We start from the raw sequence: 27,353 nt of genomic DNA on the forward strand, positions 1-27,353 counted from the left end.
AAGAAGGCTCCTTACCATGCTTGGAGGGTTTCAACCCAAATCCAGCACCCTTACGCTAAGTGGACGGAAGGTGGCCAGAATCCATGAAGCAGATCAATGAATACATCAGATTACTGTATTCACCTATTACTGTAGGTGGATATCTCAGGCAGCAGAAACCCAGGAAAGAGGGGAGCAAGAAGAGGAAGCAATATGGAAGGACAGGTCCCTGCACGACATGTACAGGCGCACCAGTGCATCCTCCTGCACATGTCGTCAGATAGATGAAGTGGTCGATATCAAGAAATCCTACTGGAGAAACCTGGACTGAAAGGCAGAACAGAGGCACTGATCATGGCAGATGCTGAATTTTTCAGATATGTTGAAACGAAAATACATGTCTGAATATTGGCCAAGCTAGTGCCAGCATAAGATTTAAAGCCTGTTACAAAAATCAAACTGAAATTTTATAAAAACAAATTAAATTCTTGGAGCTTCAACTTAATGAAAATAATGATCCAGTCAAATAAAACAATTTACTGCTTTTGAGAGCAGGCACCTGACAAGGCACCTAAAAACCCTGGCTCAAACAATCATACTATGATCAAGACGAAAATCCACCAGGGTCTATCTTGCCTGGTGAGGGACCAGACAAAAAGTAATTCAAAAGAGCCCTATGAGTAGAACAAAAAGGGAACAGTTCACCCTGCCCAGGATAGGGTTACCAGCCCCCCCAGCCAGGCCCAGGTCTGGTGCTCAAGGGCGGGGGTCTGGTGGCCGAGGCTTAGTCTGGTCTTAGGCCGGCCTGGGCCCATCATCCTGTAGCCCCAACACGCGTAGGAGGCGCCGTAGCAGTCGGTGGCAACCACGGGCCGAGAGCCTGGCAGACTAATCACCAACTATCAAAACTGGTGATTGGGACATGAAATGTCTCTACCTCACCTCCCGGCTAGATATAGTTGAGCTCACCTCAACGCACGGCTTAGGTACTGGAACCAGTCTCCTGGAGAGGGGCTGGTCTTTTCAATGACCCATGAGGAGCCACGATCAGCGTTAAGGCAAACAGAAGCTCCGCTTTCGATTAGAGTGACAAACGTCTGATAAGTGAACAAAGAATCTACAATAAGTGATGAAGATCGTTAGTGTTCATTAGTCAACTAATACAAACATGTACAGACGCAGAACGAATCCATCTGTCAATCTCCCGCTCCCTTCTCCCGTCACTCCTGAGCAAGACCCCGAGATACTTAAACTCCTCCACTCTGGGCAGGAACTCGTCCCTGACCCATGAAAATTACAAACAGAATCTGTGACAAAGGGCAGCTCTGGTGGAGTCCATCACCCACCGGAAACAAGTCTGACTTATTGCCAATATGTGGACCAAGCTCTTGCTGTAAAAGGATCAAATGGCACCAATGGGTCAAACGCCCCATACTCCCAAAGCACCTCCAACAGGACACTCCGAGGGACATGGTCGAATGCCTTCTCCAAGTCCACAAACCACATGTAGACTGCACCAGCTTGTCATAGAAATCAGTGTTACATGAACTCAGCTGTTATTGCTTCAGCCCAATACAAGCCGAAAAATACAGACTTGGAATTTAGTCCAACTGCTGAACTTGCATTTGATAATTTTTCACTGAAACTCTTAATATGAGGTCCAAAGTCAAAGAGATTTGGTTGACAAAAACCAAAAGAAAGTTATCAGAGCGATAGAAAGAACTTTAGGAATGGCCAAATTCCCAAACAATCAAACCAGAGAAGACTAGAATGGATGGATGATTGTAGAATTGTTTCTTTGAATAAGAAAATCCCCTTCACAGCATCTTATCTTATCTTATGGTTTACAAAAATTAGATGGTAAATAAAAATCTTCATCTGAGTTTGTTGTAATATAAGATAATCTTTTGTTAAAAATTATATTTAGAACCACGTGTATTTTACACTATTTTAAATGTATTTAAAATATTTAAAATTTATTTTCACTATTTCATCTTGAGTCTATGAATCACTACAGCGCCATGCCATATCTAGCTATCATCTGTCAGACATTTATTTTTTAAATACACCTAACCGTGGTGCTTTAAAAACTATATTTAATGTAATTTGAGCTTTTATTGTAAAAGGCTGTCACCGGAAGTTTGTGTGAAACGCGTGAGGAGGCACCGGAAGAGTGGTTTGAGAGCGCTTTATGGGACCTATGCATAGAATTTACAGTCGGTATTAAAATGAGCTCTATCGGGACTGGGGTGAGTGTTTCAGTGCTTTTTGAGAAGAAGCTTTAACTTACGTACACTCGTACGTTCACGAGTCTGCTTTTAGTCCTGTTTTCCGGAAAATATTCTGCTTTTATAGTTCAAATTATGTTCATTCAGTTCAGTCTGCAGCTAGCTAGAGTGTTAGCCTGCTGAGTCACAATGAGGCCTGCTAACAGAAGCTAAACTGAAATTGAAAGTAGTTTAATTTAGTCCCGATTCAGGATTTTTTTGTCAATTTAACAATTTATAAGAATTAAAAAAGCTTTCTACTGTGGCGTTAATTATTCGTTTTATCACTGTAATTACAGGAATTCGCGATATTTATGTGTTAAATGTTAGCCTCCATCAAACTGGATTTAGAATGACTCAGAATTGCGTGCCAGCTAAATTCTCTCTATGAGAAGAGTAACTTTTTATTTAGTTTATCACTGGGGTTAATTTTATTTAACAAAGGCTTTCTAAAAAAAAAAATTAATTGTTTTTAAACATAAACATTTACCTTGCTACTGTCAGATAACAGGGTAGTCCAGTTCACACAACGAATGAAATATACTTTAGTTTCCTGAATTCTACCAACACACCAAGCTAAGTCTGGGTGTATTCCTCAGAGGGTTCAGGAATACAGTCCCTGAATATATTTTACACATGTTTACCCAAAACGCAAGTTGGGAAAATGATTTTAGACTACAAGTAAGTCATCCCTCTTTTTTAATTAATTAAAACTTTAAGGCCACATGAAAGTGTGGGTTTGATTATATACCTGTCCTTTCCAGCTACTAATATCAGTAGTTAGTTTAATATTGGAAGCTGCTGTTTCTGTTTTGTCTTGCAGTATGACCTGTCGGCCTCAACCTTCTCTCCAGATGGTCGAGTGTTTCAGGTGGAGTATGCCATGAAGGCTGTAGAGAACAGCAGGTCAGTCTCTATGTTTTTTAAACTAAAACCAGACCCCACTGAATGTGATGTGGTGGGGTTTTTCTACAGCGTTGATAACCAACTGACTTCTTAACCCAGAGTGCTAATGCTAATAATTCTGATTAGTTTCCAGACATGTCATGATCAAATTTTCAAGTATGTCTCCATGTTGTGATGTTCAGCACAGCCATTGGAATCCGCTGTAAAGATGGGGTGGTGTTCGGGGTGGAGAAGCTAGTCCTGTCTAAACTGTACGAGGAGGGCTCCAACAAACGCATCTTTAACATCGACAGACACATTGGCATGGTAACCACACAAGCCGTCACAAACATTTCAGGTCTATTGAGCTGTGCTACATAAATGTGTGCATCGGTGCACAAAAAAAACTGTCCTCATGCTCATCTTTTTTTTTTCTTTTTTGTTTTGGATAGTGTCAAACGCGACTTTGCCTCATAGATCAGACTAAAAAGACAACCTTTGACACAAAGTGATAAGCTTTCAGCTGTCTTGGCTAACTTGGTGTCTGCAGCACCAGCTCGATGGTTTTTGTTGTGTGAGCGAGCAGCAGCTATATTCTTGCCTCGATATCAACCTTTGTTGTAGCGTTAATTATATCACGGGACATGCGTTGCTATGACAACGACCATGCACATTAGGTGGTGATTGATTGTAATGGAAAACCCGTTGATCTGAATCGTGGCAAGCCATGGTGAGTTGATTTGAGTAGTTAGTAGTGGAAAAGGTGCTGTAGAGGGTAGGACCCAAAGTTTGCCAGCATGACATTGCCCAAAGCGTCACACTGCCTCTGCCAGCTTCCCTTTTTCCCGTAGTGTATCCTGCTGCCAGGTGTTCCCAGGGAAACCATGCACACTATCCCAGCCAGCCACGTGGTGTAAAAGACCCGTGGTCTGATGGCCGTCACTTTGAGCAGTGGATGTGCTCAGCATGTATCAGAACCAGCATGAACCGTTTCTGCAGTTTGAGCTACAATAGTTCGCTTGTTGGATTGAAACAGAGGACAGCCTTTCCAGCCCCCCTGTTCCTTCCTTGGACCAGTTGTGATAGATGGATAAATGGTGTAGCAGGAGCTCAGGAGGTGGAGCAGGTCATCTACTAATCTGAAGGTGGTTCGATCCCTAGCTGCTCCAGTCTGCGATCCAAATGATCTCTTGATGTTGAAGATGCTGAACGTACTGAAGCTTTCGATGAGATCGAAACGCTGTTTCTTCTGACCCGCTCCATCTGCAGCTCACCGTCTCACTTAGAGATGTTTGTACCTGGAAATTGCAGGATATCACTTTCTGAAATGGTCACCACGTTCTGTTTGTGAAACATTTTATTTTGTGTGTTCACAGACTTATTGTGACATGAATATGTGTAAGTAAAGCTTCTCTCTCAACAGGCAGTAGCTGGCCTATTAGCTGATGCTCGCTCACTCGCTGAAGTTGCCAGAGAAGAATCTTCTAACTTCAGATCAAACTACGGACACGACATTCCTCTGAAGGTAACGCATCAGCTTCCTGTTGTTTTTTTTGTTTTTTTTTTCTCTATGATCAGGTATTTTAATTTTGTATTGTCATTATAATAATAGTAAAATAAAGTGTTATTCATGAACTTCCAGCTGTAAAATAAATAGTAATTATATGTTACTAATAAAACGGGATCTTTGGAATCATAGCTTATTCAGTTTGAAAGTAAGAAAATGTAAAAGGTCACAACAGTGATGGATAAACATTTCAAATGTTACACAATAAGCCGTATTCATATTTGTCTAGTTATTTTGGTAAAGCCACAGGGAGCCACTGAAGGTGGGGAAAGAGTCACATGTGGCTCTGCAGCCAAATGTCTGAAGCTCCAGGTTGTACAAGAAAAAAAGTTAAAAACTGCTACTCTGCTGTATCATGTGACATGCCCATACAGCTGTGTTACTAGCATGGATGCTTGGAGGAACAATGTATTTTCCATGGATCGATGCGTTAACCCTTTAAGACCTACCATAGAACCAAGTCCACCAGAGCTTATATTATATGTTTACATGCTGTGGAGCCATTTTTGGGAGCATTTCAAGTTGATATACATCAATACAACCATTACAGCCTAGATTTTAATAATATGTCTGCATTAAGTGCATAGAAATTACATAAATTGCTAAAAAGTGCAATAAACTACAAAAAAATTGAAAATCGTTTTTGTTTTTTTAACATATATTTCTAGTTAGAGAAATTTAAGAGGCTTATCCCTCAAAACTGTAAATACAAAAAAGTTGCACAAAATAGTTTCCCACCACAGGAAATTTATTTTGAGTGTCTTCATAGTTTTATTTTTGAAATACATCAATTTTTATACACTGCAGGAAAAACGAAAATAAATATTATAATGCAAATTTGCAAAAAAGCAGCATATGCATCAAAATAAACTATTTCCAGCAGTGCAATATGAGTCCTAAGCATCCCAGAAACCACACAGAAAGTCATAAAGTCAAACAGAACTTTTAAAAACACCAGTATAGGCTCATGAGGCCCCGATGGTAAAAAACTACATTTCCGCGAAAATGACGTCACTTCCGGTTTCGGGCAGGTCATGGTGGACATGCGATAGTTCGCGCTGATGTCTAATCCAATGTAGTAAGTGTTACAAACAGCTGATCGGATCAGCAAAGCGTGTTTCTGGAATATTATGTTTTTGTTGCTGCAAGCGCTTTTTATGCAGTTTTTGCAAAGTTATATGTGGAAGGAAACTGTGACCGAGGACAAGCTGATGGCATAAGATGTAAGTACAACTCCTCCGGTTTCATATGCAAAAAAAATTTATTGTGCTAGCTCACGTGGTTGCAGAGCTACCGGGATTTAAAAATAGTTACGCAAAACAGAGCGTGCCCGCTCCAACCAGTTTTAAAGGGTTAAACAGCCGTCCCTGGAAGCTTAAAAAGTCTTTGTCAGTTCTTCTGTATTCTGATGTTCTTGTTCTGTATTATAGCAACCACCCGAGGAAACACAAAATCAAACTTATAAATGCTCTGCCTCCAGATTGTTGTCAAGGACATGGACTTTGCAGTTGGACAAAAAAGTTTTGTCCCCTAATAGCTACTGATCAGCTGAGCTAGGAAATCAGTGTTGAGACATCAACAAGTAATAAGCGCGTACATGAGAGAAGCATAAATTAAAGTGAAACATATGTTCACACTTCCCTCCTATTGGCTAATAAGGTGAGCCACTTTGATTTGAATGGAGCCCCAGCTTCCTGTTCTTAGCTGACAGGAAGAACATCTGGTGGGCTTGTGCTGCTTTAACTCACCTGCTGTAGTTGAATGTGCTGTGCATTCAGACATGATCTTCTACATAGCTTGGTTGAAATGACCTTTTGGCATCAACGAGGTATTTTCACCCAGTGAACGTGTGTGAAACGAAGGAGCCCATTCAAATGTGCTGCAAGTCTAACTTCCTCCTTTTTAAGCTGCTGTTAGGGACTTTGCCTTTGCATATATGGTATCATTTGTTCTTAGTGTAGTAGCAGGATTTCTTACAATGCCTCTCGTCTAAAACAGCTGGTCAATGAGTTGATCGATCATATAAAATCATTTTAGCAAATACCATGTGCTTGTTTGTTTGTCTGGGGCCACAGAATGGGGACCTGAATGGTTTTAATCTAATAGTGTTTCCTCTCCTCGCAGCACCTCTCAGACAGAGTGGCCATGTATGTCCATGCCTACACGTTGTACAGCGCCGTGAGGCCGTTTGGCTGCAGGTGAGTTTCAGTAATTATGTTAACATCATGAAAACATGGAGCGGAGCTGCTGTCACGTTTTCTATTCCTTCAGCGTTTTCAAACCCTGAGCTTCTGTCTGACTCGTCCTTCGTGTTGAGCCGCAGTCATTTTGTCTAAAAGACGGTTCAGTCTCCTCATTCACACAATCACATCAGATAGCATTAAAGTTTAGCGTGGTACCATTTATGTCACTACTCGCTCTGAGCTTTGCTGTCATCCTACGGCTCCTGATTAAACCCTCTCACTAGAAAAGACCGCTGATGCTCCTTTTCATGTTGGATTCTTCTATGTTAGAGCCGTCATCAGTCAAACTTCATTTACAGCTCAGGTGACATAAAGTATTGTACAAATATTATAATAATAATTATCATATATATTATTTTAAAAAATGATCCAAATGTACACACATCACAGCGATGACTGACTGAGGTACGTACCCGGCGGGGGAGGGGGGGAGAACTTCTGTGATATCACTTCCTGTTGACTGTCAGACTCCGGCTGTGTCCCAATTTAGGGTCTGCACGCTTGAAGTACGCGCACTACGCGTACTACGTACTATAAGTACGAGAAGTGCGGAAGTGAGAGGCTTGTGAAATGGGACGGTCTAGCCTTTGTTGCGCTGTTCAGGTTGCTTAGCAACCATGATACTAACCGCGAGAAACATTACATACAGCTTTGTGACAAATGACGGAGAAAAATGTTTTGTTGGTCATTCATTTTTTTATGACATCACTTTGATTAGTTGAGTATCTGAGGCTGAGACCACAGGACTGTAAAACATGATTGTTGGGCTTCATTTCTGTACTGAACAGTCATTTAAGATTAGCTAGTAAATAACAATCAGCTAATGTTGTTCATGAGACTAAAGTCATCTCACTGTGGTAATGTAAATATAATATGGCCAATATTATATTTACATTATTAGTTATTACAGCAGTGAACTTGAACTCTGTGTCAAACACTGAGCTTCAGTAAAGATTCAAGTTGCATTTATTTATATTTCCTGTCACCTTAAATCTTCACTTAAAGACACTCAAGTATCTGTGACAGTGTATATATAGATGTATTATACATAAGAGACAAATATTGTTCTTTCAGTATGTTGGCATTATTACATTTGGTTCAATGCTTACACATATGTGTAAAAAGCAAATGTATGAGCTGTGATAACTGTGTCTGATAGAATGAAGAGTCGACTGATATATGAAATATTCCTTTATTGGGTGAGAAAATCAGACCATGTCATAACTGCTTTAAGTCATACAGAATAGATATCAGAGCCTTAAACAGGCTGACTTCTGCTAAATGGGTCAAACTGGGCAGAAAGTCTACAAACACATAACATCCTTATAGAATATGATGTAACACTATAGATCAACTTAGCTCAGAATATATAAAGCATATAAACAATTACAGCGATATGATGCAACAAACACAGCAGTGCTACTAATCCAAAATACTCAAAGCTTCATAGAACTGAAACAAACATTTATTTTTAGCTCCATTCTGCTGCTGATACATACTTTAGGTTTCTGAACATTAAACTTGTTGCTGCCTTTCATAGTGTGTAACTTGAAGGCCCTGAGTACTTTCTCCCACACTGCAAACACTGGATGATAACATTATTTGAACATTACCTAATAAGACTGATTCAGGACAGACAGTTAGTTATGTTAAACTTTCCTAGCAGTCCTTCACAAACAGGGAACAGTCTGTCTATTCTCTCCATCTGTCAGCTGCTGCTGGCTCTTCCTCCTCCTCTTCCTCACACACTGCTGAGTTTGTCCTGGTGGATCATCAGGGGTGCAAAGCCTCACAGATGATGTGCAGCAGTGGGTCCCTCAGTCTGTCCTCACTCTGGACATGGAACACATGGAAATCATCACACATGGAAATCAAATGTGTGATAAGCTGCAGGATTCAAACACAAGTGTAACTTATAAACACATGTTCATACTTTTATTCCACAATCAGAGAGAAAGAAACAGAGAGAGAGTGCAGGACAGACAGGTGACAGTCTCAGGTGTACACACTGCTACAAAACAGGAGGATTTAGTGTTTGTGTTATTACGAGTGCTGAACAAGAAGAGTTCCCAGATGGTACAGTGGACACATGTGTGACTCCTGTGATTAAAACATCTTTCTCTCAGCGTAACAAGTGAACCGTCAGCTCGTTCAAACACACGTTAAAGTCCGTTTGGCTCGACACCACCGAACAGTGGCAGCAATATAACACAGCTAACATTAACAGTGCAGTGAATCCTGCTTGTGCCGTGATGTTCAGGACTGCAAACCGAGCAGCATCACTGACTTTCAGCTTGTTGTGTTTGTGGATATATGACTGACTTTAATTATCCATAAAATCATCACATTCTGTGTACGATTAAGGTCGACTATATATATATATATATATGTAGAGGCTTTAAAACCAAGTTAGTACAAACATCACTAATGTCACATAACTTTGCTGTTGGCCACATGTCGGCAATGTTTTAATGTTCTTCGTTATTAAACATTCGCACATAATTAAGTGACGTCATGTTCAGTACTTACTTTTGACAGTTCACTCTTCAGCCGCTCCCTTCTGCCGTATTTTGCGGCAAAATTATCCACACCCACCGCCGCGCTATGAATTGTGGGATATATGGGACCACGAAGCGTGCACCGGACCACGCTTGATATTTGGGGAAATTGACGGCGCATTTGAAGTACACTTCGGATTGGGACAGCCGTCGTCGCGTGGCGGTGACGTACTCGCACTTAAAACGCGTACTTCAAGCGTGCAGACCCTGAATTGGGACACAGCCTCCCTTTGCTGTATTTACCTTAAACTCAGGGACACGCCCACAAATACACAACTTTCATGCGCTGAATGGAAAAACGTATTTAGGCCTGACAGATTCAAAGCTGTAATTGTTTCAAGTTCAGGTCTGTGTTCCTGTCATTGTCAAAGATCAAAGTCATGATGTGTTCAGGACCACAGCTCAGTGTTGTTCAGAGGAAACAGTCAGTGTTGTCATATTAGTGTTGTGCTGTGTGCAGTCAGTTGGCTACCTGTGTGGATGTGCATGTCAATAAAAGATGAGGATTGTGACGTAGATCAGTGACAGAGAGAGCCTCTCCTTGTGGAAATGTTTGTTTTCCTCATTTCCATTTTCACACTTGACCTGGAATTCTTTCCCGCTGTGAAGGATTCTGTCATTCTTAAGTGCATCTTTGAGAGTCGAGAGAATTTCTCCAGGCCATCAGGGTGAGGAAGCATATAGTGGGAGCAGCATATAGTTGGAGGTCATTTAAACAGACAACTTGCTCCAGAAATGGATTTTCTTATTTTTTCCTTTGGTGTTTATTCATCTAAGTCAGGGCTCTCAAACTTAAATGATTGGTCGTCTCCTTCTGGACTGACACGTGGCAGCACCTCTGCTGTCGTTGTGTTCGTATGTAACAAAATCAAAGTGCAGACAAAAGTGTACACATTAGTGTGCGACTCTGTCTCTGAGCTAACAGCCAGTCCGCATGTTTGTTCTCTCTGCTCATGTTGCCTTCATATTAAATCATTTAAAGCATTTATTTTAACATTGCACACAACAACAAACAAATCTAAGGCAGTTTGTCACTTCAAGGGACAAACTGCCTTAGATTTCTTCACATCAATGTACAGGCTGCAAGTGGCCCCTGGGCCACGACTTTGAGAGCCCTGGTCCAAGTTGTTCTGCCTTCTCTTGAATATGTGGATGTTCACATTGTAATGGTTAAAGCAACAAAATATCCATTTTAAAACCTCTAATGCAGTTAGGATAATCACAGAATGTATAAAGGATTCATGTTTTATGTGGGAGGTATTTTCTCTTTGTTGTAAACATCAGCCAACCAAAGAAAAGACTTTCTGACATTTAAAAACAAAACAAAAACAAAAAATCTCAGGTCACCTCTTGAATTTGAGTTTGAATGAAGTGGACAGGAAGTTGTAGGTTCAGGAACATGATAAATAAAATGTATTGTTGAAGTTTTTATTATTTACTAGTATTATTATTAACCCCCCTCCTTCACTCCAGGAGCACAGTAATAAATCGATGCCTTCATGTCTGTTCTGGTTGTTTCTTTCAGTTTCATCCTCGGCTCATACGACAAAGACGACGGTGCCCAGCTCTACATGGTCGACCCGTCCGGCATCTCATACGTGAGTTTGCTCTCACATCTGTATATGGTGGGAACCCAGGTTGGTGAAAGCAGCAGTAACAACACTGTGTGTGTGTGTGTGTGTGTGTGTGTGTGTGTGTGTGTGTGTGTGTGTGTGTGTGTGTGTGTGTGTGTGTGTGTGTGTGTGTGTGTGTGTGTGTGTGTGTGTGTGTGTGTGTGTGTGTGTGTGTGTGTGTGTTTGTGCGCAGGGTTACTGGGGATGTGCCATCGGAAAGGCAAAACAAGCTGCCAAGACTGAGATTGAAAAACTGCAGGTGAGTCTGAACCTGCAACATTCACATGAGTCCAGTTTAGTTCTGTTAGCGCTCTGATTCTAGATGCAGTTCTTCATCTGTCAAATAACCACGACTTCAGCTTTCGCACTAACAAATCTTTAATAAGATGAGAAAGATTGTCTGTTAATGAAGACGTGTCACCTTAACACGTGTGAGCTGGTGGCGTCAGCTGATCCTGACCTCATCTGTGACTCAGGTTAAAACAAAGTCAGAAGGTTCAATTTAATAATGTTTGAGGTTCACGTAAAAACAGTTTCAAGTATTTTCAAGATGTAATTTTGATATTGACCTTTTTAACCGCAGCCATAAAAGGCTGTTGGGGTACGTGTCGAGTGACCTCGACCTCAAGGTCAGGAAGAGAACGCCAAACAAAATCTCAAACAGGTTTGAATCCTGGTGACTGTCACTGCAAGGTCAGAGGTCAGTTTGTCTGAAATCACCTGGGATTCTCACATTTCTTCCATAGCTGCATCTACTGGGAGCTGACGTGTAGCACTGGCACCACCAGTATATTTAAAAAAGAAAGAAAAAAGTTTTTCTGGCATCTTCTTTTTTTTTTGACACATTTTCCAACATAATTATTAAAGAAATGTCTATTTTCAACCTTTTCTTTACAATTCTGCATATTTTGTTTATTTTTTCTTTTAAACTGTAAAACATTTTCTGCACATACTTCACTGACATTTTAGGAATGTTTAAAAACATTTTCAATTACATTTCTGGGACATTTGTGTTGTAAAAGAAAAAATCAGATTAATAGTTAATGAATAATATTAGTTTCCTAATCCAATCAGTGTGTCTGATACGATCTTTGCTTGTTCACTCTGTCTGTGTGTCTCAGATGAAGGACATGACGTGCAGAGAACTGGTTAAAGAGGTCGCCAAAATGTGAGTGAGCAACTTCCAAACTCATTTTTTCTGAACTCCTGAACTGTGTCACCTGTAAGAGAGGCGTGCACGCACCTACATGTCATGTAGTGCAGAAAAATTGCAAGTGAACTGTGTAAAGTGCAAGTCTAAAGTACATTGCACACGTGGTGTATCTGTATTCCTAAAGTGTTGTATTTTGATGTTTGCAGAATCTACATTGTTCACGATGAGGTTAAGGATAAGGCTTTTGAGCTGGAGCTCAGCTGGGTTGGAGAAGGTAAGAAGCATCAGTGCTCTGCTTCTTGTCTGTCTCTACTTTTAGTGTGAAGCTTCTAGATTTAACAGTGTCAGCTGATGCCTTCATCATGAAGGGATGATGACAATCCAGAAGGTTTCGCTCACTGGGCTGAGTTCCTGTGATGTCACTGCCTCTTGGCTGTCTGACCAATCCATGAGCTGCACGCGGCCACATTAAACAAATAAAGAAGCATAACATGCAGAATAATGTTGAGCTTTAAGACGAGCTGGAAAAAGACTCCACGTAATTCTTCATTAGTACTGTGGTTGCCATGGTGACATGTGTTCTCTTACAGTCACAAATGGACGACACGAGTTGGTACCCAAAGATGTCAGAGAGGAAGCAGAAAAATATGCCAAGGTGGGTGAAAATCCTTTGTAGCAGATGGAGACGACACAACACAAACAGATGTAGCCACTGTGACGCTGCTCTGATGTCACCCGTTGGCGTCTGGCCACAAACGTCTCGGACGGCTGGATCTCACAGCAGATATTAGATGTCAGACTGTGGAGGGCTTCGTTTTAACCATTGTGAAAATCTAACAGTTGGAGAAGCTGCTGAGCTCTACAGTAAATGTATTCCCACACACTTGTTAGGAAGGGAGAAGTGATCCATACAGACCAAAACAGTTTGTACGGAGGTAGAGACACGCCGTGAGCTTGTAGCTAATAACGTGTGAATATGTAAGGATCGACTCTTGGAACCAGCCTTCATTTTTACGACTTTTGATATTCGTGTCTGACTTGAGTAGAGAACGTATTTCCATAGTCGTTCTACTTTCCTGTGGTGGGCGGTACATTCAGGTGACTGCTTTTTGTGTTGCAGGATTCTCTGGAAGAAGAGGACGACTCGGATGAAGACAACATGTAAACTCATCCTCTGCTGACGGCGCATCTGTTTCTTTTGTTGTTTTTATAGTTCATAAACTTTCACATCTGTTGTCTTGTTTTTGGTTTGAATTTCAGCTTTAAAAATAAAAGTTGAATGAAAGTTCACACTACTTTTCTTTGGGAGAGTGTTGATAAACAGTGATTATAAATCTGTGGTGACTTGGAGAGAACCCAGAGGTTTGTACAATGTACAAAAAAACATTAGAAACTGTTTAAACTAAAAACTGATCTTTGTCAAAGTATTTTATCCAAACAATCTCAAAAGCACTGAAACTTTCAAATATACTTTTTTGCTGCAGAACAAACAGTTTTCAGTGTTTCAGTCATTTGATTGGTTAAATAAACACAAAAAACAACAATGGAAAACAAACTTGTTTGCATGCAGAGCTCCAACCACATGAATACTATTGCCCCCCCCCCCACACACACACACACAAAACATATTAAAGACTGTACATTAACATAAAACTGTTGTACACACACACGCATGCATAGTATGCAAACGGCTACCAAACAGCCATCATAATTCATCATACAATGAGAACAGGACAAATCAACAATTGACAATGACTAATTAATATTAAAATCTGTAACATAATGTATTGTTTGGAGTTTAGTCTGTTATTGTTGCTATTTTTACCATTTCTTCTTGGAGCAACTGTAACCCACATCATTTCCTTAGGGATTAATAAAGTATTCTGATTGGTTCAGGATGACCTGCCATTATCCAATCACACATCTGCTTACCTGCATCTTTTGCTCGTTTCTCCTCCTCTTCTTTTCTCTTTTTTCTAAACTGAGCACCTGATGGCTTTGAACTTTTCTTGTCCATCTTGGTTTTAATTTTGCACTCCAGTATGAACACAAATCCCCCAACTCGAGGATCAGCACAACATGATCTAACAGACCTACACCTTAGTTCACAGATTTGCTTTGTCTAAGGTTTATTTCTGGGATTTCACACAACCCAGGATTCACATCATGAATACATGATGGGCTTGGATTTACATCATTATAAATGAAATGCGCTCTATTTGGAAGAAGCAGGCCCCCTCCCCTTTGGACGGCTTGTGTGAGACTTTAAATCATCAAACTGTAAATTTTAAATTGTTATTGATCCCTTTACCCCTGGTCCTAAAGTGTATATTTATTTTCTTACTCTTCTTATATTTATTGTTTGTTTTCTTGCACTGCTGTAACTGGAGCCTCGTCGTCTCGTCTCTCTATAAACTGGACTGTCTGTAGCAGAGATGACAATAAAGTTTACTTTGACTTCAGCAGCGAGCAGGTGCACAGAGGGCTCTCGCTCACTTTTCGTGTACAGAATTTCGAAAAAACATCGGTGCAAATGATAAGTCTGTATCATGATGTCTGGTGTTTTCGTGTTTGTTGTTTTGTTTTTATTTTGTTTTATTTTGCGAGTTGATTATTAGATGCTGCTCCAGCCGGTCAGAGAATCCCCCGCCGCCCCGCCCTCTCCTCTCTGCGCCGCAAGCAGCAGGCGCACCTCGCAAACGGAGGGCGCCCTTACTCCCAGCAAATGGGCGATAGAAAACCGATCGGTGCCTGTACCATTCCCAATATGCGCTGGCTGATGTCGGGGCAGCATCAGTACGAGCAATTTTTTTTTTTGCCGATGCCCGTGATGCCAACCCCCACCACGATGCCGCCCCGGGCAACCGCCCATGTCGCCCGTATCTGTTTATACAAGACCTCCATCAAAAAGTGAGGTCATTTAGAACAAAAATATTTCACTTTCTAAACTAATGAAAAATGAATGCAAAATACGATTAGCAGGTCAAATGAGATTTATACGTGTTTGTTGTTTGGTGGCCTATGATTTGGTGTAGTTGGACCTATGACAGCGTCACTTTCTCTGTGACCACCACGACACGATTGTGCTGTCTTCCTGTGGCGTCGCTACGCCAAACAAACGCCTACCGTTTTGTCTTTGCAGCTCATATATCCGGTAAAGCTGTAGAGCGTGGTTCATACAGTGACGTCTCAGATGTGGAAGCAAATCACATTTAATAAAGTGTACACTGTCTGTTCTCAAGTCATGAGTTACCAGCGAATTAGGAAGGGGCAGGAGACGGCCTCTTTGATTTCCGCGTACATGTGAAAACACTGCATATAACAACAGGACACGTAAGTACGTCATAAAGCGCCTTTTCCCGGTTGTTTCGATTCGCTGTTACCGGCAATGCAAAGCGGTCACAAACCAGCGCCCGCTGCTTGTGGTTATGTAAAAATCCGTATAAACTTTATATCTGACACAATCGTGCGTGTTATTTTTCTGGTCAGCCCAGTCGACAAACAAGTAGTATGAACTGTGAATTGAATATGGTGCTCAGAAATCCAGCACGGGAAGGCTTCCTGTTACATCGCTACAGACGAGGAAGACCGCTCCGCCAATAGAGACGCGCTACAGCCAGGAGCAAAGCGTGGACGGCCAATCGTGATCGCCGTGTGTATTTTTTTCTATTGAACTCGCTTCTGATTACACCACTGGCCAGCAGGTGCCGTCATTTCCCTAGTGGCGCCGCGTTTGTATCAGCCCATAGCGATACCGCGTGAAGACTGTCCTATTGAAAATGAGAAATCGATCCACCAATCAAATTTCTGTGTTGCGACCACTGCTGTCATCACAGCCAATCGTGTTCTCAGGAAACGGAGCTTGAGGCTCAACAGCTTGTTGTTCGTATATTGCTTTGCAGCCCGAGCGAGAGGGGAAGCTGCTGTGTCCGTGAATGTAAGTATAAAACCTTCATATTTTGCCTTGAACAAAGCTAAAACTTTGAACAGTTTAAACTGTCGGTAGGCCGAGGGCAGCTGGACGTCAGCGGAGAGACCGGGAGATGTCCGTTTGCACGCTATTCGTCGGAGCTGTCTGAATTGAATGGCAGTCGGGTTGTTTTTGCACTGAAGAAATGTGAAGCTCCGGCGCCTTTGTGGAGGAACCGTTTATTAAATAAATAAATCTACAGCAGTTCTCGTTACGTCTAGTGTCACTGATTCACACTGTTTAGTAAAAACTTACTTTCACCTCGAAACCAAGTGGGACCTAGAGTGGACTCTAGCTATGCTGCTCATTTGCTAGCGGACCGTTTAAATCTCCGTAACTAGCTAGTTGGGTCGCTAGTTAGCCAACTAGCTAGACGTAGCTACGAAGCGAAGAGCAGCTTGTCCCGTTCGCCCGCTGTTTGGACTTCGTTCGTCTTGGCATTCGGTTGTGTGGTAGCAGCTGGTCGCTAGCAAGCGGATTTGGTGTGGATGTGATACAGTTAGCCCAGCTAGCTGACATGGCAAGCTGTGATGGCGACGTGACTCACAGGGGCTGGGAGCGGAGCGGGAAGAGGCGCCCCTCTCCGGCCCCGCTCACGCACCGTGCCCATCACCGAGCTACCACCGACGCTTCTTCAAACCGGGGACCCGGTGTTCACTGGAAGTAAAGGTTACTAGCTACATTTTTGCGAGCTGTTTGGGCCACATATTTGAACTGATACGAGTAGGCAGATTTGAGGGGAGGGAGGGAGTGGGTTGACCGAGCTAGAAAAGAATGCCTGAGCTAACACAAGTGAGTGGCTAGTCGGTTAGCTTAGCATGATTTTCAAACTGGACTGGTCTGTTTGACTCTTTATGCCCTGTTTGTCCTCAGTGCCACCGCAAGCTTTAACCTCATCTGTCGGCTCATTATCTTTCAGTGATCCCAAATCTTTCGAGCTGGACTCCCTCAAATAGCCGAGAAGAAATGAAGGTGAGTGTTTGACCTGCGACACAAACTGAAGATGGTGTTCTCGGTCTAAGCACCATGTCTGAACCCTACTCAGAGACCCAGATGGAACCAGACACAGATGACTTAAACTGTGCTTTTCCAGTTCCGACTCCTGTGTCGGTTTATCGTTTTTACATGCAGATCTGTGCTGTGGTGTTATAGTGATGAGCCAAATGTTTATAGTCCTAACCAGGATTCAGACAATTGCTGTACAATGTAAACACATTTCCACTGCTTTGTTAGAGACAGTGTTGTAATTAAAGTTAGGACTGTGTGTCAGATGTAAATAAAAACAGAAGACTGTGATTTGCAAATTATTTAAAGACCCTTTTTTAAATATTCCAAAGACCACTCATCCCTTTGAGTTTTTTGCCGGGGGATATTGAAAAATATGATTGATTCAAATCAGATGCAACAACATTATTATTCCTGTAAAACTGCATGATAGAGGGTCAGGAGTAGCACTATATAATTAGCTGTTTGGTGACCGGCTGCATATTTAGACAGACTGAAACACATAATTAGTACATGTCTTATTCTGGTTTTTAGATTGATTTGCTGTTATTGCTAGTAATAAAAAGCTAATTACTTTCACTCACATTATGTATCTGGTAGGAAAGTTATCTGATGTTTGGGGTTCTTGGAAGAAACATTTCTGAACCAAACTGATTACATCAAGAGTTAGATGAAAAGTGTCAACACAACTGAGACAAAATGAACATGTAGGCAGCAGCTGATGTTTAGAAAAACGTAAGCTGGTAAGGGTCGAGATGAGAAACCACTTCACACAAATGGTCAGAAAACAGGATGATCATGTAAACGGGTACGTCAGTAATCAGTTTTTAAAGGATCCATTTCCCTAAAACTGGAATTAGACCAGGACTCGTGGATGTGCTCTCCAGGCTTTTGACAAATGACAGACTGACAAAGTGAAACCATCACCTTCACAAATGCAACTCAAAACAGTCTTGAGAGCTGCTGCTTATGTGTATGTTTGTATTTGCATTTCAGGTAGCAGACGAGCCTGCCTACCTGACAGTGGGGACTGATGTCAGTGCCAAGTACAGAGGAGCCTTCTGTGAGGCCAAGATCAAGACGGTTAAGCGCATGGTGAAAGTCAAGGTAAGATTAGCAGAAGTTTCATCCTCATGAGCATCAGGATTTACAAAGGACCACAGTCTGGTCTGTCAGTGTTTCCCACTTAATATCATTGGGTCACTGTGCTTTCTGACCCTGAGTACATGTCAGACACAAACAGGTGGACTGATTTTTCAAAGGAATAGTTTTTAATTAATTAAGCTTTCAATTCTGCTTAACAGTGGCCTACTTACCACAGCTCCTTCAAAACCTGGATATGAATCTAGTCCTGTGTTGTGTTCCACTACTTACTTCATGGTAAACAACGTGTCCCTCTGTGAAGGAATCAGATCGCAGCCTTTCAGTGTTGGGGATGCCCCGATTTGGCCAATGACCAAAACAACTTTTTAATGTTTTGTTTCTGTTGTAAGGCCTTTTCCCTGTCATTGTGTTGTTTAAGTAATTAATCAGAGCTTAAGAAGTGTACGACAGCTTCCAGTATTAAACATCAGTCTGGTTGACATCAGTCACCAGGCTGATGTCACCTGACAAAGATGTACTGCCAGTATCATCTGTTCCAGTACTGTTGCCACCAGCTGTGTGAGTCTCAGCATACCTGGACACCCGCTGGTGTAAAGTTTGTTTAGATGTAACACATTAAAGCCATAAACTGAATGTAGACGGTGGATAAAACCACCAGTTTATAAAAGTGGAGCAAATGCAGAACTTATTTATATCCGCTTTAGTTGTGGTGACATCACAGTGGCTGTGCCCACGTCTTTTATACAGCACAGTTACTGCTGACTAAAGTAACTTTGCTCTTCCCCTATAGCAAACACTGCAACAGTGTGCTGGTACGTCTCTCGCACACTGTGCCACAACAAACCCACAAGTCTTGTAGGTGGGGACGGGGATTGATAAGAAGAAATTCAGATTCTGTTATTGCTTTGATTCCTTATAGACGAGGTGGCAAAAGTACAGACGTTCTGTACTCGAGTAGAAGTACAGATACTAGTGTTAAAAATATTCTAGTAAAAGTGGAAGTACTGATTAAAAGTACAGGCTCTGAAATGTAAGAAAGTAAAGAGTAGGTCTTTGGAGGACGTTTTGTGCAAAGCTAACTGAGCTCTGTGCCTTAATGCAATGATGAAATAATATTAGAAGATGAATACAAACTGTTAGTCTCATTTTTAATTCTGATTTCACTCTGCTTCAATCAGAAGAAAAAGAAGAAAAGTAGATATATTTTTTTAAATTTTCGTGTCCTCCATTGCAGAGGGTGACTTTCCTCCTGTATGAGAAAATGAGCAGAGTCAGTTGTTAAAGTGGGATTCAGCAGGTGGGGGAACCTGGCTCAGTGTGGGAATCGCAGGCATTTCTATTGAGATCTTCTGCAGACTGTGATCAGCTGACCTGGGCTGCTGCTCTGAGGTTTACTGCTCTTTGTGGATGTACACACCTATATCTGTGAAGTACAGCAGCTGCACCTTTAGCTAGCAACACACCGTGAGACAAACTGCAGACACAACAGTTTGTGTGTTTGCTGATAAAAATGTTCCATTTGACATTACCCCCCACTTAAAAAAAAAATGACTCCCTTTATGCCCGCCCCTCTGTTGTAGCGATAGCGAGATGCTGAAGTGCTCGCTGACACCTGCAGGCGCTCCGGTTCTGCCAACCAAAAAGAAAAACACCAACTTGATTTCCTGACTGTGTTACACATCATCAGGTTTCATGTGACATCGCCTGGAGATTAGTATGGGAACGGCCTTTCATGCGTTACTGTTTAGGCTCAAATCAGCTTGATGGCGTGCAGTGACGTGAATAATGACTCTCTGCAAATTCATTAAACCTAAAGTAATGAGCCTGTTCTACAAATATCTGTAGAAAGTACAGATACTTGTGTAAAAATGCAGGAAGTGAAAGTAAGAAGTCTGAAAAATAAACCTTTCATTTGTGCAAAGTAACTGCCTGCTGTGAGGTCAAATGTTTTACTGTTGGAGGCATTTCCCCTGTTTTTGTGATCAGTGTAGGGTGATTACTGAAAAAACAGTTCTCGATTCCCGTCCCTGTTTGTGAATGTCACACACAACTCACTCACATGTGCTTATTTGTTAAACCTTAAAGGTACCATGGCAACTGCTAGTTTTTATTTTGATACCAGTCTTGTATTTTGGAGCCTGGCTGATCATTGACAGCAGCTCTTCCTGGAGTTTATTCTAACATTAGACCAGGATTTCTAGCAGTGTATTAGTGGAACATCAGCCTGTTGGGCCTGTTATTCACTTTACAATGAGGCTGCAGCCGTTCATTTAGGAAGTTGTCTTATTAACTCACTGCTTAACTATTTCATTCAAACGTGGCAGATGTTTTACTCGTTAGGCTTATATCGACCCACTTTTTTGCATGCAGGCCAAGTCTTTCATCTCGAGGTTAAACATCCCATAATGCGTCTGTGACTGTCACCTAAGAGATCTGAGTTTGCAGAAGACAGCCAGCTGTGGGTGTCCTATCATCAGAGGACATGTCCGGCTTAAACAGTTAACACTGATGTAATAATAGAAATCATTAAGTGATACTCTATATTAGGGAAGTGGAAAGAATGTTATGTTGCCCAAAAAACCTTTGTCAGTTATTAACATGAACTAACTGCTGATTGTAGCAAAGTTAGAAGGAGAATTCTCTACAAGAACTTGTTCCACGTACACCTATAAGAACCAGTTCTCCGTTCCCGTCCTTGAGCTGAGAAAGTCGCTGTTGCTGCCGACTGTCTCACCCTGGACAGCATCTGTTCAAAGCCGTGACCTCTGGCATCAGGTACATCCAGGCCGTCAGAACACTGAGGGCTAACGTAGGTGAATGGACCTGGTGAGCTTTATTCACCAGCCCCTACCTGCAGAATCCCTGTGTGACGTCCAGTATGACGTCCTTACGATGCTCCTGTATGTGACATTACATCACATACAACACGAGCACATCGTGGCTCAGTATCACTCACAGTCCATGGCTACCAACAAATGTAATATCCTTTTATCCTTTTAGCACAACTGTATTTTTATATTTGTTACTTTACTATTTTCTGTATTTTCTTACATTTGCGATATTATTATATTTGCTAGTTTATTGTGTAGTGAAAACATGTAACAATGCATTCATTGTGGTCTGCTGAAATGTAACGACTTTGACTCACTGCACACCAAAAGCCATGTCGCAGCTGCTGGCTAGTTGTGCACCTCCTGACTTTTGTAGCCTGGTGCATGCACCGCAACCACCACAGCCCGGCTGAGGACACGAGTGTGTGACCGTGTCAGTTTTATTGCCCTTTTAATGATGTTCCAGTACAGAAGCTAAAAGATGTATAGATGTGATGTTGCACCAGTTTGAAAACTGTGGAAAAAAACTTTGCTAAAAAACACTCAGCAAAGTCTTTGCTTCCAGTTTTCACTTCTCTTCCTATGTCAATGCTGACTTGACGATATTGCCTGAGTGGTGACGCCTATAGACAGTTTGTTTGTTTTTGGTTTATTTGTTAAATCTTCCTGTTATTCAAACATCTGTGCACGTGCTCCAGTTTCAGATTTCTTGTTAGGGACATAAAGAACAGGCTGCTTCATCTTATCCTGGTTTATTTATTTTTAACATTTAGGGGGAAAGTCTTGTGACATCATTGTTTCTTCATCTCTGTTCAGATCATCAGTATTCTTCGTGTCTTTGTGTCTTCAGGTGACTCTAAAAGGTGAAAGTACTTCCCAGGTAGTGCAAGACGACCAGGTCAAAGGATCTCTGAGGGTAAGATGATCATGATGTTTATTGCTACTGGTAATTTTGACTTTTCAGATTTGCTTAAGTCTTCTTTAAGTTAATGTTCACAATTAAACCACACAGATTAAATGTAAAGCTACCTGATTACTGTCGTGCAGACGGCCGTGGGCTAAAATGAGTGGTGGCAGCAGTATGATCTAATTCAATATTAGCCTAATACTGACCCAGAAAGCTGGATCAGATGTATCAGACATCAACAATGAGCCAGGGAAAAAAAAGATTCCTCGATGTCAGGACATAATGAAAAACAATCAGACCAGGGGTGTCAAACTCGCGGCCCAGGGGCCACTTGCGGCCACTTGCGGTATATTGATGTGGAAAAATCTAATGCCGTTTGGCTCTTGAAGTGACTTTTTCCTAAACCTGCATTTTAAGAAATATTTGTGGGTGTTTTCTTGTTGGTTTGTTTTTGTACTACTTGAGCACTAAAGTGATGCTCCAGTGAGATGACCCACATGCCATTTAAGTTTGAGTCCCCTGATCTAGACCCAATAATTAAAATTATGCTAATGCAACCTCAGATGACTAACAACACGATATTTTATACTGTGTCAATATTTAACAAAGACTAAGTCAGAATACACTAGTGTGTGTGGAAAATCTCAGCCCATGATTGAACAGTGGTGCAGTGGTTAGCACTGTTGCCTCAGCATAAATGGGTCATAACAATAAAGTCGACCAAATCTTTTTAATGTCAGGTTAAACGAGCGGTAACTGAGAGCCGCAGTTGCTGTGAAGAAGCAGGGATTGGTACAGTTTGGCCTGTAAGGCAGGGTTCAAAGGTCAATGCCATACTCTGTGCCCTGTAGATGAACATTGCTTAGTGCAGGGGTGTCGAACTCCAGGCCTCGAGGGCCGGTGTCCGGCAGGTTTTAGATCTCACCCTGGGCAACAAACCTGATTTGAATGATTAGTTCATTACCAGGCATCTGGAGAACTTCGAGACATGTTGAGGAGGTCATTTAGCTGTTTTAATCAGCTGTGTTTGATCAAAGACACATCTAAAACCTGCAGGACACCGGCCCTTGACGCCTGGAGTTCGACACCTGTGCCTTAGTGGATCAGATAGCAGTGCAACCTTCTGGTAGTTTGGCTAATGCGAACACAGGCCTGCAGTACTGTTTTTGCCCACTAGGTTGGTGTGTCCCAATACCTCTCATGAAAACTATGGATTACAGCGTAAGGGAGGATTCAAGGACACCTTAATCAAAGAATGCTTTATTAAGAAAAGTTTTAAGCCTAATCTCAAAAGTAAAAAGGCTGTCTGTCAAATCCAAAGTGGTTCCACCAAAGCGGGCCCCGAAGGCTCTGCCTACCGTTCCACTTTGAAATACTCTAGGAACCACAAATAAGCCTGCAGTCTGAAAGCAAAGTGCCAGTCTGAGATCTGGCTATCATAGATATAGATGGTCCATGATAGTTGAAGCTGGGTGTCATGCATAGCAATGAAGTGCATCCTGTGCCTTTAAATGATACAGTCTACATGAAGCATCTATAATGTAAACAGAAATGGTCCTAGCACGGAGCCCTGTAGAGCTACATTGGTAACCTGGTAAAGTAATGGTTTAATTACTAATGGTTTAATTTAGGGCTGCAACGATTCATCGAGTAATTCGATTATAAAAAGTCCTCGACGCAACTTCTTTGCTTTGATGCTTGGTTTAACACACGGCCCTGTAGCGCACAGATATAAACGATGGTTTCACTCACATTTGCAACTAAAAACAGATCTGCTATAGAAATGCATTTAGGAGCAGTGAGTAAAAGGTTCACAACAGCTTTTCAACAAGAAGACTGACAGCACACAGCAGCAGGGATGGTTACGCTCGTAAGTTTAACATGGAGCCGGAGTTGTTTTCACACACTGTAAAGAGCAAAGGTGCAGTTACTGAGGTGCTGAGTGACAGAAAACATGTTTCTAGTGTCCAAAAGAGCAGCGCTGTTCCTGTGATCACTAATAAAGCTAAGTGGCAGTCCTTCATCAAAGCACCTAATCAACAAACTCTGACATGCAGAGGAGAAAAACCTGCTCCATCCACCAGCCTTTTATTACACAGAGAGAGAATCAGTAGTAAGCCTCCAGAAATGGTATTAAATTATGCAGATGAACTGTTAACTTATTCTGATACTTATTCACTTGAACTCTGAACCCTCTGGGCTCCAGGGTATAACTGTTGTTTTTGGCTACTTTGGATTTTACTTCTTTATTTGACTGTTAAAAACGGTTTACCTCACCTTGTTTGGTATCACTCTCCTCAGCCTCACATGTCTGAATTTAGTTGTTTCATTCTGACATTATTAACACACTTGATCTAAAACCAGGAAAAAAGAGTGAAAAGTTGTAATTTTCTTTCACTGTAAAAACCACAAACATGCTTAACCAATCACTTTCATAACTTTAACTGCAAATAGAAATTGTAAGTTTTAAAAAAACTGTGCACATTTTTTTAAATAACCATTTAAAACAATTTACAGAACAATCAGGTGTTCTGCATCAAATAGGAGACCACACAAATTATTTGTGCTGCTCCAAAAAATGTCTGATGGAGCACATCACAGCCTGATACCTGCAGGCGTGAAGGTGTGTCGCTCCTGTTTTCCACCTGGAGACTGTGTTTACACTGCAGTCTGCTTTTGGCAGAGTCCTCATTGTTTTTGACACACAAAACAACTACACTACACACTAACTATACAGTTCAAGCACCATAAACATCAAAACTCTTTCTCTCGCTTGCTTGCGCTCTCTTGCCGCCGTCACTCCCAAAACTTCCCCCTTTTGCTAAAACTTCAGTCTGGAGACTGAAGTCATCACTCGGATGACGAAACGTGTATCCCAGTGAAAACGTCAAAGTTGAAACAGAATCAACTTTTTGGGTTATATGAATAATATGACTACTGGGAGTGGCAGTAGTTTGGGTAGTAGAGCAGGTCGCCTACCAATCGATAGGCTGGTGGTTCGACCCCTGTCTGCTGCAGTCTGCATGCCGTATATCCTTGGGCGAGATACCCATATTCGGAGTATGAATGTTTGCAAATGTTGCGTAGAAAGAGCACAGAAAAAAGTGGTTGTGTGAATGAGGCAGGTGGTGTACTCTTTTCAGAATAGAAAAGCATCAGTCCATTTACCAACTGGTAAATGTCCAAGGAGCACAGTGCAGCTCTGAGGAGAATTGTGATTAACACCAGTTGGAAACACGTCTTGGAGCCATTTGTCAACAACTGCAGATTCCAAGATGATCCGCTCAAACAGCTGCACATAAGTACACGTTTTTCACCACTTTCACAAGGTCCTGAAGAAAACCCACGACGATAGGAAATTGGTAGGATTTTTAAGAACAAGCAAATCTCAAGCCTGCCATGAACTATAATCTGCTGGAACAGCAGAGAGACTGTTCTTCATCACCACTGACTGACCTGTCTGCAGACAGAAGTCGTCCATTGAAATGTGCAGCTGCAGCCATCTCAGATACACATCAGAGCTTCTGGAACAGCCTCTCCATGCCCCAACATCAGCCCTATTTCTGAACTACACAATAAACACAGTTGGTTTCCTCACAGAGTCCATTACAGGAAATATCCAACTGAAATGAACTCTTTCTGCCAGTGGTTAGTATTAGCCAGAGTATCCCAGAGGTTTCATGGCTACCAAAAGCATCTGGTGGAGATCCAGCTCACTGAAATAAAACTTTATAAATAAAACGAAAAGTCTTTTTCGTGTGTTAAGGACACAAAGATGTAGATAATCTCTAAATTCCTGCTTCCACATTCAGACAAACCTGACTTGTCCCAAAAGTCTTAATAACGTGACGTCCACGATACTGTTCCAGTGTTTTGACCTCCAACATGGCTGCACTTCACCTGAACCTAGTTCTGATAAAAGGTTCTTCCTGTTGAGAGTTTTTCCTTCCCACTGTTGCCAATCGCTTACTCAAAGGGGGTCGTTTGATTGTTGGAGTTTTCTCTGGATCATTGTGCAGTCTCCACCTTATAGAGTAAAGTGTCTTGAGGCAACTGCTGTTGTGATTTGGATCTATTTGAATTTAAAGATGTATATGGCACCGTCCAACCTGGAAACCAGTTTAAGAAATCATGAAAAGCCCCAAATTACTATGATATTCATGCCTATGACAGGTTTTTATAGTTCTTGTGTATTTTCTTGGTTTATAAGAAGCAGTAGACCTGAAGTGTTAGTTCAGTCGTGTTCAATCATCCTGACAGTATACTGGTCCAGAAGGTGGAGGATGCTGATTTCATTAAAAAACTGACTGTGGCTCTGGAGCGCTTTATGAATAATACGTTTGTTTTTAAAGAAAATCATCTTGTCTTTAGTTGCCATTGATTAAATTTTGGGGGAATCTAGCTGAGTGCCTCTTTCCCTGTGGAGAAATGTATAGCCTGCCCTGTCTCACTCTGTCTGAAACAACCATCGTAATAAATGAAAATATCCCGCCATATGTAGAAAGTGTCCTTGTGAGCCCTGATGACTTGAAATAAACACAGTCAAACTGCTGATAAAGGAGTTGTTGTTGTTGTTGTCTAAGGGGTGAATTAGGTTTTTCTGTGCCTCAGGTGGGCTCCACAGTGGAGGTGAAGACCAGTGAAGGTCTATGCAGTGAAGCTGTCATCAGTAAGCTGACCGATGCCAGCCTCTACACTGTGGGTGAGTCTGGTGCTTCCTCATGTTTCTCACACACAAAGGTTGCCACAACATGAATCTGTTACGTTATCAAAGCAGTGCAGACACAGTGATCTAAGGTCTGGATTATATTTCAGAACTAGTTCTAATCTTATCCACAGGGATTATAATCTTTATAAGCAGCTATGTTACTTCAAAGTGCTGCTGCCTTGGTGACTTACAGGGTTTTTATAAACACAGTCTTGAGTTCACTGCCAGTCTGAGCACAGGACAACTAACATCTGTCTTTATTCATCATATAATAATTCTTAGTGTCTGCAGTATTACAGCAACCAATCACATGTCCCCACTTCAGAAAGCTACAGAGTGAGCTCTGTCAGCAGCTTTACCAGCTGTACTGTTGAGCTGAACACTCAGGTATCTGTAGTCTTCCAGCTGCTTGTGAATCGAATGCAAACTGTAGACATTTGACTTTCCATGTCAAACATGTCCAGTAATGACAGGCCCTGCCTGTCCTCTGTCAAACTGGGTGGATGTTAACGAGCGCTGGATTTCAAGTTGAAATGAGGCTGGATCAGCTTAGTGTGGACATT

At 41.7% G+C, this 27,353-nt stretch overlaps 2 protein-coding genes, 1 long non-coding RNA gene and 1 other non-coding gene across 5 annotated transcripts in view; 3 read left to right on the forward strand and 1 right to left on the reverse strand.

The window, feature by feature from the left end:
- The first annotated feature begins 2,093 nt into the window (after positions 1-2,093).
- psma3 (proteasome 20S subunit alpha 3) lies at positions 2,094-13,560 on the forward strand. Its single transcript, XM_085144512.1, has 11 exons — positions 2,094-2,228; positions 3,070-3,152; positions 3,335-3,458; positions 4,555-4,656; positions 6,823-6,896; positions 11,025-11,097; positions 11,306-11,371; positions 12,234-12,280; positions 12,472-12,539; positions 12,856-12,920; positions 13,386-13,560. Exons 1-11 carry the CDS (start codon positions 2,208-2,210, stop codon positions 13,428-13,430), a joined length of 768 nt encoding a protein of 255 aa, XP_085000638.1. The 5' UTR covers positions 2,094-2,207; the 3' UTR covers positions 13,431-13,560.
- LOC146496783 (uncharacterized) lies at positions 5,022-6,827 on the reverse strand. The gene is made up of 3 exons (XR_014871337.1): positions 6,136-6,827; positions 6,058-6,103; positions 5,022-5,134 (listed from the first exon to the last, which is right to left on the reverse strand). It is a non-coding gene; the product is annotated as an uncharacterized LOC146496783 (long non-coding RNA).
- Positions 12,631-12,710, forward strand: LOC146496784 (small nucleolar RNA SNORD53/SNORD92). Its single transcript, XR_014871385.1, has one exon. It is a non-coding gene; the product is annotated as a small nucleolar RNA SNORD53/SNORD92 (small nucleolar RNA).
- Positions 13,561-15,973: 2,413 nt separating the features above from the next.
- Positions 15,974-27,353, forward strand: part of arid4a (AT-rich interactive domain 4A) — a 39,536-nt gene continuing 28,156 nt past the window's right edge. Inside the window, exons 1-5 of one of the 2 annotated variants that reach the window (XM_085144498.1) lie at positions 15,974-16,202; positions 17,155-17,207; positions 18,237-18,347; positions 22,026-22,091; positions 26,694-26,784. In XM_085144498.1, the coding sequence (XP_085000624.1) occupies positions 17,202-17,207; positions 18,237-18,347; positions 22,026-22,091; positions 26,694-26,784 (274 nt within the window). In that variant the 5' untranslated portion in view covers positions 15,974-16,202; positions 17,155-17,201. The other variant, XM_085144499.1, reaches the window with a different exon arrangement.

This window comes from Neolamprologus multifasciatus, chromosome 19 (genome assembly GCF_963576455.1).
Source record: "Neolamprologus multifasciatus chromosome 19, fNeoMul1.2, whole genome shotgun sequence".
In the NCBI taxonomy this organism is placed as follows: Eukaryota; Metazoa; Chordata; class Actinopteri; order Cichliformes; family Cichlidae; genus Neolamprologus; species Neolamprologus multifasciatus.